The sequence below is a fragment of the Melanotaenia boesemani genome, chromosome 19 (genome assembly GCF_017639745.1).
Source record: "Melanotaenia boesemani isolate fMelBoe1 chromosome 19, fMelBoe1.pri, whole genome shotgun sequence".
Taxonomy (NCBI): Eukaryota; Metazoa; Chordata; class Actinopteri; order Atheriniformes; family Melanotaeniidae; genus Melanotaenia; species Melanotaenia boesemani.
In genome coordinates, this window is record NC_055700.1 from 29,726,966 (window position 1) to 29,743,021 (window position 16,056).

The window sequence follows — 16,056 nt, forward strand, 5'->3', positions numbered from 1 at the left end:
AGGCCTCTGCAGGTATTTGGCTTAATCAGCTGGTTAGAGTGCAGCTCTTAGAGGCTCCAACACTGAACCTTTTCACTATATTCTAATTTTCTGAGATTTAGATTTTGGGGTTTTCATCAGCTGGAAGTGATAAATCATCACAAGTCTAACAAATAAATACTCGAAATATCTCACTTTGCAAATAATGAGTTTATATTTTAGTTTCTCTTTTTAAGTAGAATTACTGGAAAACAATGTTTTGTGCGATATTTAATTTTGTTGAGTTTCACCTGTAGATGATTCAGCCAGTCTTTCCCTAGACCAGAGAAAATTCCCAAAACATGCCCACTAACAGATTTTCCTGATGAATCAGAGACGTGACGTCTGTTGACTGTTTGTACGAGTGAGTACAGTGACTGATTTTAATGGTTTCATAAACAACTATATAAAACAGTTCATAAAAATTCATGCGCTTTCAGTGTAAATTCATTTGGAAATATAGAGGAAATATATACACGTCTGAACCATAACAGTGACTTCAGTTGGTGGTTCACAACAAATATACTTGGCTGCATAGAAACGTTGACATTATTATTGCCTACATGGAAAATAATCAAAAGAAAAAAGTAAAAATTAAAAAGTCTAGTTTGATTCCAACCTGTTTGTCTGTACATGTGTTTCTGCACACCGACGCTAAACTACAAGTTCTACTGAAGAAAACTGAGTATTGTTAAAGTCCTTTCCCTTTACCAAAAGTTACATTCCGAGCGCATTATTATTATTATTATTATTATTATTATTATGAACAACTATTAAAGAAACTCACTCATAGAATGACAAAAAGCCTGAGTTGATAGGGAAAGTAGAGTCATAATAAATCCAAAAAGCCTGAGAAAAAGTCCACTGATTCACTATCTTACAAAAAGAAAAAAAAAAAAGAAAATTTACAACAGCATTATTTTATGAAAAATAAAACAAAAAATCATAAAAGATAAAAAAAAAAAATGTGTTTTTACATGTATGTTATTAAATAAATTCACGGCTGGTGGGGGGTGGGGGGAGAAGAGCTTAGGAAATGAGGTACTTCAGGGGTTGAGCCTGAGTCCAGACTGGATTCAACCAGACACGTTACATCACCGTACAGATTCATGTGACCACACCTTTCTTAAACAAGGTGGTGATCACATTAAAGACAGAAACAGACAGGATCCAGTGTCATTGGTTGGTAGGAAGATGAGGCAGCATTCAGGGTCTATTTGTCCATTTCAAGCGTCGAAAAAACAAAACAACCTTTATAAAAGTAAGAAAAAGAAGCGCTGCATGCTGCAGAGCGACACAACTTTAAACTCTTAAATAGAAAAATAATTTGGGGTCTTTCTGCTGCCTGCTGTTGGATGCTGAAATGAACAGCCATGCTGAACTGACTGATGCACAGTGCTTCGAACAGCCTCAGGGGTCCGTAGTCCATCTAAGGCATTTCCTGTGTTGAGTCTATGGCTGCTGCTAGCAGACCCGGGCAGCTGCTGTTATGTCTTGCGGCTGCTCCAGATCTGCTCTGGTGTACTCTTGTGGTCCGACGAGTAGTCGAAAGGGGAGCGGTGTCCCATCGGCGAGCGGGAGTCGTAGGGGGAGCGCTGGTCTCGGGGAGACCGGGTCCCGCTGGCCGAGGCCCGCTGCTCTATCGGCCAGTCCGAGTGGTAGCGGTGGGATGAGTGGTGGTCTGAGTGGGAGAAGTCCTTCATGTCCAGCCGATGGTCTCTGCTGCTGCGGTAATCCTCCAACTTCCTGTGTTTGCTGTCGTTGTAATACCTGAACACACAAACCAGTCAGGTCATCCAGAGGAAGATAAACCAAACACTCACACTTATTCCTTCCAGAGGCAGGCACCTCACACTCCGCTCAGGTTCTCCTGACTGATGGACGGGCTTCTGTCCTCCAGACGAACCACTGATGAACACCAGGCTCGTTGATCTGAGCCGCTCTCCCGCCACTTGAGGTACATACATATATACATATATATACATACATACATATATACATATATATACATACATATATACATATATATACATACATATATACATATATATACATACATATATACATATATATACATACATATATACATATATATATACATATATACATATATATACATATATACATATATATACATATATATACATACATATATATATATACACACACATATATATATACATATATACATATATATACATATATATACATACATATATATATACACACACACACATATATATATATATATATATATATATATATATATATATATATATATATATATATGTGTGTGTGTATATATATATATATATATATATATGTGTATATATATATACACATATATATATATATGTGTGTATATATATATATGTGTATATATATATACACATATATATATATATGTGTGTATATATATATATGTGTATATATATATACACATATATATATATGTGTGTATATATATATATGTGTATATATATATACACATATATATATATATGTGTGTATATATATATATATATATATATATATATATATATATATATATATATATACACACACACACACACACACACATTATATATACACTCTGTAGTTTTTTTTTTTTACGACAATAATCGACGGCTAAATTCGTTGTCGACTATTTTTATTGTCGACAACATCGACTAATCGTTGCAGCCCTACATATATACATACACACACACACACACACACACACACACACACACACACACACATATATATAATCCTAAAAATGATTGAATGTTTGGTCATTTATGAGGAAAAATACTGATATATGGTTTTATAGCAGTTTATGCTACAAAGTCCCCAAAGCGAGCATCTGATACTCCATTAAATATATATATAGAACCAAATCAGTTTTGTTGTTAATCTTTTACATACCCAAGACTCAAAATTACATGCAAAACCATCACTCTGATATTTATTATGTGTGGGTTTTTAATCTTCTAATAAATAATTCAATAAATCAAATATTAAAACTAGTATTTAAAGGGTTAAAATCCTGAAAATGACTGAATATTTGGTGGTTTTGAGGGGGTAATTATGTAATTATGAATTATTTTACTCTGAACCATTGACTCCTGGTTCCTCACCGGTCCGGTCTGTCTCTGTCCCGGCTGTCTGGTCTGTAGTGGTCTCTGTCTCGGTGGTCTTTGCCGTTGCTGAAGGAGGAGTAGGGTCTCTTCCTGGACTCGTTGGCCTTCCTGTGCGACTCCGAGCTGTGTCTTTCTTTGCTGCTGCTTTCGTGGGATCTACCTGAAGGCTGATGTCTGTCTGAGCTGTAGCTGTCCCTGCTGCTGTCGTCATGGTGACAACTGTCCTTCAGCCGTTCCACATCTGAGGAAGAGGAGGAGCAGAAACATGAGTCCAGAGCCTCAACCTGCAGGATTCTGGTGGACAGACGGAGCTCACCTGTGTGTTTGTAGCTGTGAGTGTTGGAACTTCTAGTGTTCTGCTCGGCTGCCTGAAGGAACACAAGCAGACCAGACCAGACCAGACCAGGTCAGACCAGATCACATGATGGACAAACTCTGCAGCAGCACCTCCACATACCTGAGAATTTTCCTGCCTCTTCTTGATTGCATGCTTATACAGTTTATGTAGTTTTCTGGCGTCAAACTCGGTGAACTTGGAAACAAATATCCACAGGTTTCTGTTCAACAGACCAAACAAACATTCAGGAAACACAAACCAACATGAAGTTCATCTGCATCAGAGTGTGTACTAACTTCCTCCACTGTTTGATCTGCTCGGGGTTTGAATACTCCTTCAAACACTCGGTGATGTGGTCTCCGATCTTTATCAGACACTGTCTGGTGTGCTCCAGCTGCTCGCGCTCCGACAGGCCTTTTTCTGGTCGGTCCAGCTGCTTCAGGGCGGCTTTCACCGGCCGCATCCTCTCTTTACACTGCAGCAAACAGCTTCAGGTTAGATTTACACACAGTGATGGCTCACTAACCTCCTCTCCAAGTTTCACTTCAGGAATGACCAACTACACAAGCTCCAATGACGGGTTTTTGACACGATAAAAAACAAAAATCTGTCAAAGGTTTTTCAGAAAGTAGTCTCAGCTCAGCGTCTGCAACAAACTTTTTGAGCCATTTCATTCTGGTTTTAGAGCAAATGGCTCCCTGAATCTGATTATGTGGTGTAATGTGGAGTCCCACAGGGTTCTGTTGTAGGACTACAGTTTTTCATTGTAAATGGCCCTGGCTCAGACCTCGCTGGAGGACCTGGCTTCCTGTATCCATGGACGTGCTGAAAGTAAACTTTAGCTGCTGGTTATCAGCTGAAGCCTCGCTCCTTAACACCAGGGCCGAGACACAAATGATAATCAACGGACATCGATATGTCTGGACATAGTTCTGTCTTCTGTTTGTCCATAAAGAGTTGGTGGGAAGGTCTTTTGTTGTAGAGCAGTCTAGCTCTTGACGTTAGGCGTGTTCCATTTATCTTTAAAGCAAAGCTTAAGACTCACATATGGAGGGCTGACAGTCAAAATGAAGAACAGAGAAAATGGAAGACTGGAATTAATGGAGAAGTGACTCTACAACTCTCGTCTCTACAACCTTCAGTTTTTAAATCCTAAATAACTTCCATATTTCTCATCTTTAATGTCTCCCCTTAATTAGACTGAATGGTTTTCGTCTGCTGCTGCTGTCGTCGTCATGGCGACCTGTGTTTTTAGGGTTATTATTTATCCTCGGGCTTTTATTTATTTAACTGCCTAATTTATTACGGTTGTGTCACGCAGCGGCGATTTTGAACTGTAGTGATGTTGACGTTGCAGGGCAGCAGCACCCGCCCCTTCTAGCCCACACAGAGTTCCTTCAGGACAATAAACAACCTTATTTAAATTTTTCCTGATCAGAACTGCGTGCTCGTCTACCCGCTGCCCAATGATCCGCCAAGACTCCAACATTTTCACTCCGGCAGTTTTTGTGCAGGACCTGGTCGAACATGAACACCGGCTCAGAAGAAGCATCAGATGAACGCCTGATGTCTCCATCTGAGTGTCTCCTCCGTCTCATGGATTCAGACCTGAGACCGATCTACGTACCACACTGAAGGTCCTCTGGTCCAGTTCCTCAGACTCCTCAGAGACCAGACCAGGTTCTGAACTGGCCGTTATGTGGAGCGCCGAGTCGGAGGCCCTCTTTGTCCGCTCCCGTACCTCAGCCTTTACGTCATTCTGGTGAGAAGGATTGGAGAATGAACTCTGAGCTCAGCATCATTCCCAGATGTGGGATCAGGACTAATGGGATCTCCTCACCTTCTCCGAGCCCTCCTCCTGCTTCTGCATCACCTCTTTCGTCTCTTTAAGGTCACAGCTGTCCTCCTTCTTTCCTTCTTTTTTCATGTCTTTCTCTTTGCCCTCCCCTGATGAAGACAGATCCTGCTCTGGGTCCTCGTCGCCCTCTTCCTCCTCCTCCTCCTCCTCCTCCTCTTCCTCCTTCACCACCACCTTATCTGCTCGGCTCCGTCTGCTCAGAGCCTTCACCGGCACCACCTCCTAAAAAGGTCCAACCACATTAATGCAACCAGCTAACGGAAAGAACCAACAGCAACGTACTAGTACTAGTTACCTTCTCCTCATCAAGCTCATCTTCATCGTCGGACCTCTTATCTGACGGAGGATCTGAGGACGGACTCTTCGTCACCTCATCCATCTTCGTCTTCAGAGTTTTGTTCTTTTTACTTCTTGGTTTTCTCTTCCGTGAATTCGTCTAGAGATATTCAGAGCAGTGTTTTATAGGTTTATTAATCCTCATTAATATGCTCATTATTTCATTTATAATTAGCACAAATGATTGACGTATATAACACACGTTACATATAAATAACAGATTTTATGGTCCACCATCATGTGTGAAAGCGGGTCAGAACTTGTGGGACGTACCATCCCGCTCTGCTTCTGGGCCTCTTTCTTGGCCAGGTCTTTACTCAGTAACTTGATGAGGTAGTCTGCTCGGGTCTGCAGCTGCTTGGCCTGAGGCTTCTTATCAGGGTCATCTGGTAGAAGCTGAGCAACACACAGTCTTTACTCATCTTCATCAGGTCAGTGGACAATAAACCACACATATGATCTTAATAAATAAAATACCAGTAGCAGAAAAACTGCTGAAAGCCTGAACGCACCTTGTGTGTGAGGTTTAGGTCTGGATCCATCTTTATCATCTCCCAGCTGCCGTAACCGTATTCGTAGATTCCTATGAGGAGGCTGGAGTCGTCCTCCTTCCCCCACTCGATGTCGAAGTGCGCTGCCTTGGAGTGACACGGAATCATGTACCTGCATGATCAACAGACAAGCGCCGCGCTCAGTTTCTACTGAATGAAAACAGGAGGGAAATGAGTGGAGACGACCAGACAGACGGAGGAGTCGGTCCCGAACGCTGCCAGGGAAAATTTTAACATTTAACCGAGGAAAAAAATGAACAAAGCAAGAAGATACGGCGAGTTCATTTAGATTTTATTCACACCCTGCCGGTCACAACCTATGGAGGACGTAAAGTGACACAATGAATTAATTAAATATATCATTCAATAATTACTTAAATGTGTCATTAAATAATTAAAATGATAATTAAATACATAAATGTGTTATTAAATGTATTATTAATTAAAATACAAACGAATATATGTAAAAACATATAGAATTATTTCACTATTTAATTATTTATCTATTTAATTAATTAATTGTCTATTTAATTAATTATTTATCTATTTAATTAATTATTTGATGGTCCGTGTTGCAGTGCATCATGAATTTATTTTATCTGTCAGCCTAGCCCATCAAACTCAGTGGGCGGGGCTAACCAGCGCATGTAGCGAGGAAAGCAGAGAACATGTTGAAGTCGTTGGACTTATTTCGTCACTTTACGACCAAAATATTGATCACAGAGTGACTGAAAGTTTAGAAGTACTCCACCGCTTCTCTGGTACCATGATACAACAAGCAGAACACACAGGGACCGGGACGTTTGGAGTTTGACCCGACGGCAGTTCTGGAGAACAAAGAAGTTCTGTTTAGAGCTTCCACGATCAAACCCGCTGCTTCTCTCAGCAGCTCCTTCACGTCGCATACTGTCCAACATTCTGCGTTAATAAAAGTTTGTTCTATGGGTTTCTTTAATAGACTATCTGAACCAACATAGAGGAATAACACCACACAGTGTATTGAAATGTGTTCACTAGCTCTGCATTGATCCATTATCTGGAGCGTATTTGCCTGGACTTGTGGAAAGGGCAACCAATCAGGCGTCAGGAACCGCCCACTGAGTTTGATGGGCTAGACTGACAGATAAAATAAATTCATGATGCGCTGCAACACGGACCATCAAATAATTAATAAAATAGATAAATAATTAATTAAATAGTGAAATAATTACATGTTTTTACATATATTCATTTATATTTTAATTAATTAATGATACATTTAATAACACATATATGTATTTAATTATCATTTTAATTATTTAATAACACATTTATGTATTTAATTATCATTTTAATTATTTAATAACACATTTATGTATTTAATTATCATTTTAATTATTTAATAACACATTTATGTATTTAATTATCATTTTAATTATTTAATGGCACATTTACGTAATTACTGAATGATATATTTAATTAATTCATTATGTCACTTTACGTCCTCCTTAACAACCTGGCATGCTGTTAATCCAGGAAACCAGGGGTTTCATTTAAATTCAAATAAATTCATTTAAATATAAATTCATATAAATTCAGAAATAAACATTTTAGAATAAAATTATTTACTTATTCAGCAAACAAAGAAGATTTTATCTTTAATTTTTTACAGTATTATTTCTTGAATTCAGATAAAAGGTCTCGTTGAGTATTCGCGTAAACTGGAGAGAATGTTTTAATGATTTCATTAATTCAGAAAAATAATGAAGATTTATTTTTAAATGATCTTAAATTCACAAAACCAAACTGGGTTAAAACAGAATATTTTTAAATAAACTAATAATTTCAGAAAAAAATTTAGGTTAATTGAGAAAAGCAAGATATTTTAGTATTACATAAAGTGAATGGATTTCTGTAAAAGTTACGGGACATTTAGATACAGGTAAACTAACTCGGGACACTCGTGATTAATCAGGATTAATTTTTTTATTATCTCAAACTCAGAAAATAACTTTTTGTAATATTTTTATAAAGTATTATGAAAACTGAATTGAGTAATACAGAAATGAAAATTTTAGTTTTTAAAAATGATCTCAGAAATTCAGCATTAACAGATCTTTTTGGTAAAATTATCTTCTATCTTTTTTAAATGGTCACATTATTTCTTTTATGTGTAAAATTTATTCAGAAAAAAAGCTTTTATCTCTCCACTAGTGGGATAGTGTAATACCACTAATGACCACCAGGGTCACTTACACAGATTCCCATCATAAAGAAGTCTTTATTTTTATTGGCTTAATTCTCTCCCTCTGATCACTGAATTGATGGTTTACTTTCCTTTACTTATTAGCACTGAAAGAATCATCTACTTTTGTCCAATCAGGTGTCAGGTATCACCCGCCAGCCCCGCCCTCTTGTCCGTACATGGTCAGTTCTGGCTCTGTCTGCAACATGACGTGGACTTCACTTTCCAGAAGAAGCCCGGTTCTGTCCGACAGAATCAGGGTGGAACAGGATCCTCACCTCTTTCTCTCCTCGGGATCCGCAGGAATTGCCTTGTGAAGTGGAGCCAGTTCTTCTTCATGGGAGATGACGAGTTTGGCATTAACCTGGACCCCGGAGATCCTAAAGGTTGGACCCTTCACCTTCCCTCTTCTTCCTCCTTATCAGAACACAGGACAAAACTCAACCTTCAGGATTTAACTGAAATGGATTCACATGCAAACGACACACCGCTTCACTGGAAAAAGGAAATTTCAGGAAAACTGCTCTACGAGGACACAAAGACTTGTTATTGGGTATAAACAACCTCTTTCCCTGAACATGAACTGGTGGGAGGAGGCAGCAGTGATGGATGCAGAGCAGGGATCCCCAACTGAGTCCTCAAGATCTCTCCTGCAGTCTTTCCATGTTTCACTGCTTCAACACACCTGACTCAGATTAATGGCTCAACAGCAGACTTGTGCAGAACTTGTCAGTTAATGTGAATCAGGTGTGTTGCAACAGGTACACATCTAGTACCTGCAGGACAGCGGACCCTGGGGACCAGGGCTGGGGGTCACTGAGAGGTTCTGAAGACGGAAGCTGATCAGATGAGGGCGTGAAGGTAACGGAGGGAATCGGAGCAGAATGGGATTGTTGGAGGAAACAATCTGACGTACGGATGAAAACCTCCAAATCAGTTTTAAACTCCATTGCTATCGGGTTCGATCAGAGCGACGGCTCATGGAGGATTAGGTGTTTATCCAGCGGAATTCCACCGTTATGGAATTTTCCATCATAATGAAATCTCTGGAACATGATGAACACAAAGACATCAGGAGGGAGAATGCTGGAATATTTCTGTCTCCTGTTCTGACCTCTGGAAGTACGTCTGTTTCCATAGTAACAGACACTGTCACAAGCTGCATCCGGATCCAAAACCTGCATCCGGATTCAAAACCTGAATCAGGATCCAAACCTTGTACCCGGATCCAAAACCTGCCTCTATGATCTCAGTCTGTGCTGACCTGCAGACCGAGTATCAGAACCAGCGTCTTTTACTGGACAGCTAAAACAAACTGCTGTCCCTGTGGTCTTCACTGGGATCAAGGATCTGCTGGATCACCTGAGGTCTTCTCTGGTCCACAGGGGTTTTCCCGTAGTGTTCTCAGACATCCATTGTGGACCGTCTCTGCCAAGCGTTTCAGGTCGTGTTCAGACTTGTCCACGAGCTCAGCATCCCGAGCGATGGCATCCAACCTGAATGGGGACAGCATGAGTGAGCAGACATGTCTTTCTGTCTGGAGAATGGAGGAGACCTGCTGCAGCATCTTACCGTTCCAGTGGTCCTCCAAACTTTTTATAGCTTTTCACAAACCTGTCAGGAATCCACAGACGTGTTAAATGAGGATGAGAACATGAGCGGAGCAACGTGCAGACAGGTCCTATTCTTACCTGCGGATCTCAGCATCACTGAAACCTTTGATATTTTCTCGCGGAATGGTTCGAGGTCGTCCTCGTTTTTTTGGTCTTTTCCGGTCTGACGGGGAGTCGCTGTCAGATCCAGAATATCTCCTGTTCCTACTCTGCCGGCCCTCGTTAGAGTTAAAGCTGATCTGTTAAAGAGGACCAGGAAACATCATGAGGAGAACCACAAGGCTGCGGTGAGGATGGAGGGACGTCATCCTCCTTCCAGATGATGAAGAGTAAACTCAGCTTGTTTACCTGTTTGGCACAGTTCCTCATGCGCGGTAACAGGTAGATTTCTTCAAGCTCCTTCTGTCTCTCCTCCTCCTCCATTCTCCTCCTCTGTTCCTCAGGAATGATATCATCCCAACTCCGCTGACTCCGCTCTGAGTCGATGTCGATGTCCTCATCCTCCATCATGGAGAAGTTGGCCACCTGCACGGATCAGGTGGACATGTTTACATGAAGTAGAACAAGTGCAGCAGGTTTCTGTAAAAGGATGAAGATATTCTGACCTTGAACTGAGACAGAAGCTCTTCTCCCACTGTGGAGGGTCCAGGATCGTTCTCCCTGGTCTCGGCTCTTTTCAGGATCTCATCGATGTCCATCTCCTGAACATCAGAACAAACCAAGACACAAACACCACAAAGATTATGAAAAACAAAACTGATTTAACAATGAAGATGGAACCCTGTTTTTACAGCCATGCTCATCTATAATCAGACACATTATTTCCTCTCAGTGACGAGCAACAAGCTGAGCATCAGAAAACTGAACCAGAGACTTAAAGAAACCGAACAAACTGATCCAGAAATTCTGGTTCTGTTCTGAGGACTGATCTGGAGCTGACGAAGGGTTCTTCACCGCCTCTACACAACACAGTGAGGAAACAGAGTGTGTTCAGTCAGAGGCTTCTTCAGGTCTGATGTAACGCACTCACACATCTGTCACTGTGCTGAACAACAGAAAAGATGACAAACTTCTTCCTGAGGGAAGATATGGACCATTCTCAGCTTTTGTCACGTGATTTGCACGTCTGCAACGTTCATGAGATAAATGAAGATAAAAAGCAGCTACTGCTACCCGGCTCGGCTGCTAGCTCTCTGTGTAGAAAAAAAATGGTTTTTTGTACTGTGCCTTTTGATGTTTTAGTCCACGTCCCAAGAATGGGATTTCTTTCTGTAGACTGCCTGCTTACCCTGAACGACGGGCTAAATGTGTTGCTGCCGTCAAGCCAGATAACAGGAAGGCAAGGCAGTTACTTTGTACAGCACATGTCCAGGACAATTCTAGTAAAGTAAAGTACTAGTAAAGTAAATAAAGAAATAGTAAAGGGCAGCAACACATAGCAGGAATCACTGTAAAATCATAAATTACATTAAAATAATTAAAAGCAAGATGAGTTAAAAGTCACCGTGCAGATTTCATGCATACAGGGCTTAAAGCAAAAACATCCTGAGCCTGAACTTTTTTCCGGGGAGCGGAGGTGCAGTGGATCTGATGCATACACACTATAGGCAAAAAACTTTTTGCATTGTGCTTGGCAGGGCACATAATGACCTACAGTTTAAATGGGAATTTTAGAAAGTAAAGGTAATAATAATATAAGGACATGTGAAACTCAGGCTAATTGGCCTGGACTCTGGCCTGGACCCTGGCCTAGACTCTGGCCTGGACTCTGGCCTGGACCCTGGCCTAGACTCTGGCCTGGACCCTGGCCTGGACCCCGGCCTGGACTAGTTGACCAGAGTCTTTGGATCTAAGAGCTCTGCTACGTTTATATTCTCTGAACATTTCCCAGATGTATTCTGGGCCTGAACTGTTCTGGGATGTAAACCATCAGAAGGGTTTAAATCTATTCTGGGACTGGAAACCAGTGAAGCTGGCAGAGAGCCGTCAGCTGTGTAGCGAGCACTTTTTCGGTGGTAAAACAAAACAGCAATAAAACAGAAATGTTTTCATTGCAAAGTTAACTCCTAATTATAACATTCCTAATTTATTATTAATATTTTATTTTCGCGTTAAGTTATCTGCTGTTTTCTTACTTAGCTTTGGCATGAAGAGGAAATACTTTGTGTGGACCCCTGATTCTTATCCTGCCATGAAATATTTATAAGCCTCCAAAGGCTTGTTAGTTTTTAATTCTGCCCTTGTGAAGTGCGACTGTAGGAAGTTGTAAATGTTGTTCTAAGCTAAATCAGGCAGGCAGTTTTGGATGTTTGTAAACCGGGATTTTGGAAAATCTTCTTCAGCATCAACAAAAGCACATTTTTCAAAACACTGAAGTCTGACCACATCAGTGCTGAACTGGCTTGGGAAGTGTCCAGTCCGCTAGCGCCATCCCTGATGAGAAACAGTCAATGTTACCGTGACGCGATAGCGACAGCCAGCTTTTTGCTGCCCATCAAGGTGGCAGAAAGAACAATGTGACTTCACTGAGAATGGCCTCTATGAAGATACAGATGTTCCCAGTCCTTGGTTGTCCTGGGCTGGTCACAAGGTTAAACCTGAGGATGTCCCGAGGTGGTCCCAACGTAGATCTGAGGTGGTTTATCCTGGACAGATATGTGTGAACGGTCTGATAGTCTTCATGTTTACTTCCAGTTTTTATATTCTGACTGTTGTTGAGTTGCAGCTGCTGAGTCCAAACACACAACCGTGTTCTGAGGTTCTAGATTAAACTTTAATAACAGACTCGTGTGTGTCGACTGTGGAAAGGAAAGACCGGTCTACAGCATCAGGGAGAGAAGAACGTACCTGAGGCTCCTGCTCTTCACCCTCCGGCTCTTTGAACAGCTCCTCAGCACCAAACTTCAGGATGGCCGACAGCTCCTCCTTGTTGAACGGTGCTGAACTGTTTGAAAGAAAACATGAGCTCCAGAGACCAGACTCTTAGCTGAACTGGATTTGGTAGCAGGAGTCTACGAAGAGGTGGAAAGTCTACTTGCCTGGAGGGAGCAGCTCCGGTGTGGAGGACAGTTTTTCCTGTGGTGTCCATTCTCTGAATGACTAAGTGGTCCAGCACCATCTTCTTCTTGGCCCTCTCAATGATGTCCTCCTCCACAGAGCCTTTCGTCACCAGGCGGTAGATATTCACCTGCCAGTCCACAGACACCACAAGATACACAACATACTGGGTTTATGCAAGAAGCAGCATCTCAGCGTGCTTTGGAACATTTTAGTTTTACCAGGAGGAGTTATTACAACAGCAGTAATACTGAAACTGTTTGACCCAGCAATGGGCAACTACGAGGGCCACTGTCCTGCAGGTTTTAAATGTTCCCCTCTTTCAACATACCAGATTCAAACTACATGGATCCAACAGCTCATCGTCAAGTTCTGAAGAAAAACATCAGGTTTGCTGAAACAGGGAAACATCTTACACCTCACAGTGGCCCTTCAGGGCTAGAGTTGCTTATTCCTGATACAACCTTACTAAAAAGGGACCGTCATACACAACCGGGACGTCACAAATACAAATTTTCTTGGTTTGATTGTTGTCTAAGAAATAATCATGATTTTACCATTAAAACAATTATTATACTTAAATCAATTCCCAGCACTAAAATGTGTAAATTCACCTGAACACTCCTTATATGTCTATTGGTTTTATCTCTATCTTTTCATGCCAAAAAAACTTATAAATATAATAAAGTAAAGCAACTAGGAAGTTTCATTCCAGCTAAAACTTCTCTCCTGTGTAAAGAATAAATAAATCCTACACATTAACTCTGGATTTCTTTTAGATGAAAAGGCTACCGACCTAATCCTGAACGTGGGAGGCTTCGTTCTGTAAACTACGTTAAAAATTGATTTTGAACTTTTTTCAACCTGAGTACAGTTTAGGAACAAAAGAGAAGCATTCAGCTAGCTTTGACTTCCAGCTGTGCTTCAGCAGCTGTTTGTTTGGAACATAAATAAAACTACAATATTAAACAGCTGCTGTAGCGTCCCGCCCGCTCAGGCTGCGGCGGCGTCCCGCCAGCTCGGGCTGCGGCGGCGTCCAGCCCGCTCGGGTTGCCGCGGCGTCCAGCCTGGGCTGCCCTTACGAAACCAAAACAAAGCAACACAAGTGGAAACACGCAGAAGTTGTTTTCCTTCCGTGTAGAAGTTGAGCTGATCCTCTGGTCTAATTAACACATAATATTTTATATAAAGTGAAGATTTGAGGGATCTTTATGATTGATTAATCGTAGCGTTTAATTGTAAAATTAAATAATTGTGATTTCACTAATAAACAACATATTAGATGTTGAAAGTGAGATATTATAATATTTCTAATAAGATGTGGAACTGCTGCTGTGACAGGTGAAAAGCTGCATCTCTGATGGGATGGGGCTGCATTAGTGCCTATGGCGTGGGCAGCTTCCACATCTGTGAAGCTCCATCACTGCTGAAAAGTACATGGAGGTTTTAGAGCAACATCTGCTCCCATCCAGACAACGTCTCTTTCAGGGAAGACCTTGCAGATTTCAGCAAGACGATGCTGAACCACATCCTGCATCCATCACAGCAGCATGGCTTCACAGGAGAAGAGTCCGGCTGCTGAACTGGCCTGCCTGCAGTCCAGACCTTTCACCTTCATCAGCTCAGATTTTCCATCACATGGTGAAACGTCTCAGTTTCATCATCTGATGTGTTGTTTATCTTCTACTGGGGATAAAATGTGACTTGATGAGATTTGGAAATCTCTGCATTCTGTTTGTATTTACATTTTACTTCCTGACTTTTTTAGAACTGGGATTGTATATTAATGTGACCTCATTCCCTCTCAGCAAACTATCCTGATGCAGAGCATCTTCAGTGTGAATGATGGTGTTTTTGGTGTAATGTGAACATAATAAAAACAACTGTTCAGCTCACGAGGAAGGTCATCCTCATCCTTTTATGAAGGGTACTGCAGCCAGAAATCATCCTGGATGATGAAGACTGGTTATCACACTGGACTGAGGTTGAAGAGACTTTGTGCTGACCTGTCTCTTCTGTCCGATCCGGTGGGCTCGGGCCTGGGCCTGCAGGTCATTCTGGGGGTTCCAGTCTGAGTCAAAGATGACCACCGTGTCAGCCGATGCTAGATTGATACCCAGACCACCCGCACGGGTGGATAACAAGAAGCAGAAGTCCTGGGCAGAGGAGAAGATGCTCAGTTTGTGGAACATCAGGATTTATCAGTTTTTACATACAACCAGTAAACTTGTGGTACCTCTGAGCCTTCCGCATTAAAATGATCCAACGCCTGCTTTCTCATCTCCCCCTTGATGGAGCCGTCTAATCTCTGCACAGATAACATTTCACATTGAAAACTGTGAACTTTAAACTTCACATGTGCTCATGTTTTACATTAAGGACAGTGTTCAGATACCTGGAAGAGGAATTGTCGGCACCGCAGGTATTCAGCCAGAATATCCAGCATCCGGACCATCTGAGAGAAGATAAGAACTCTGTGGCCTCGCTCCTTCAATCGGACCAGTAGTTTATCCAAAAGGACAAGTTTTCCACTGCTCCGGATCAGCAGCTGCAGGAAGAAAACAAGTGATGATGTGAACAAGCAGTGATGCTCTAGGCTGGAAGAAAAGTTGTGCGGTGTGGTCCATCAGCCTCAGGATGCTGCGGGACAATGACAGCTCCGGGAATGTACGTAATGTCAGTGTAAATGAGGCCACATCCACACAGACACAAAACGATTTTGTTCTTAGAAAAAGGTTTTTTTTTTTTCTACATTCAAAACTTTTCCAGAAAGGTGTGTCCACACGATTCCAGGTAAAACTGCAGTATCAACACCAGGCCTGTAAGTGATGCTGATATGCAGAAATACAGCAGAAACTGAGAAGATGACATGGAGCATGCTCAGATGTAAACCACCAGCATTTAAGAAGCACACCAGTTTAACCAGAAATAAACTGGGAG

At 41.4% G+C, this 16,056-nt stretch overlaps 1 protein-coding gene across 3 annotated transcripts in view; it reads right to left on the reverse strand.

The window, feature by feature from the left end:
- Positions 1-366: 366 nt before the first annotated feature.
- chd1 (chromodomain helicase DNA binding protein 1) overlaps positions 367-16,056 on the reverse strand; it is a 33,295-nt gene continuing 17,605 nt past the window's right edge. For 2 of the 3 annotated variants that reach the window (XM_041969899.1, XM_041969900.1), the window contains exons 16-36: positions 15,512-15,664; positions 15,353-15,424; positions 15,123-15,272; positions 13,098-13,246; positions 12,907-13,003; positions 10,665-10,760; positions 10,408-10,584; positions 10,138-10,298; positions 10,019-10,060; positions 9,809-9,942; positions 8,725-8,863; positions 6,184-6,334; positions 5,945-6,067; positions 5,631-5,771; positions 5,318-5,557; positions 5,105-5,236; positions 3,774-3,952; positions 3,598-3,697; positions 3,457-3,508; positions 3,138-3,381; positions 367-1,788 (exon numbers count right to left, since the gene is read on the reverse strand). In XM_041969899.1, the coding sequence (XP_041825833.1) occupies positions 1,506-1,788; positions 3,138-3,381; positions 3,457-3,508; positions 3,598-3,697; positions 3,774-3,952; positions 5,105-5,236; positions 5,318-5,557; positions 5,631-5,771; positions 5,945-6,067; positions 6,184-6,334; positions 8,725-8,863; positions 9,809-9,942; positions 10,019-10,060; positions 10,138-10,298; positions 10,408-10,584; positions 10,665-10,760; positions 12,907-13,003; positions 13,098-13,246; positions 15,123-15,272; positions 15,353-15,424; positions 15,512-15,664 (3,015 nt within the window). In that variant the 3' untranslated portion in view covers positions 367-1,505. The remainder of the gene's footprint in view (positions 1,789-3,137; positions 3,382-3,456; positions 3,509-3,597; positions 3,698-3,773; positions 3,953-5,104; positions 5,237-5,317; positions 5,558-5,630; positions 5,772-5,944; positions 6,068-6,183; positions 6,335-8,724; positions 8,864-9,808; positions 9,943-10,018; positions 10,061-10,137; positions 10,299-10,407; positions 10,585-10,664; positions 10,761-12,906; positions 13,004-13,097; positions 13,247-15,122; positions 15,273-15,352; positions 15,425-15,511; positions 15,665-16,056) is intronic. The other variant, XM_041969901.1, reaches the window with a different exon arrangement.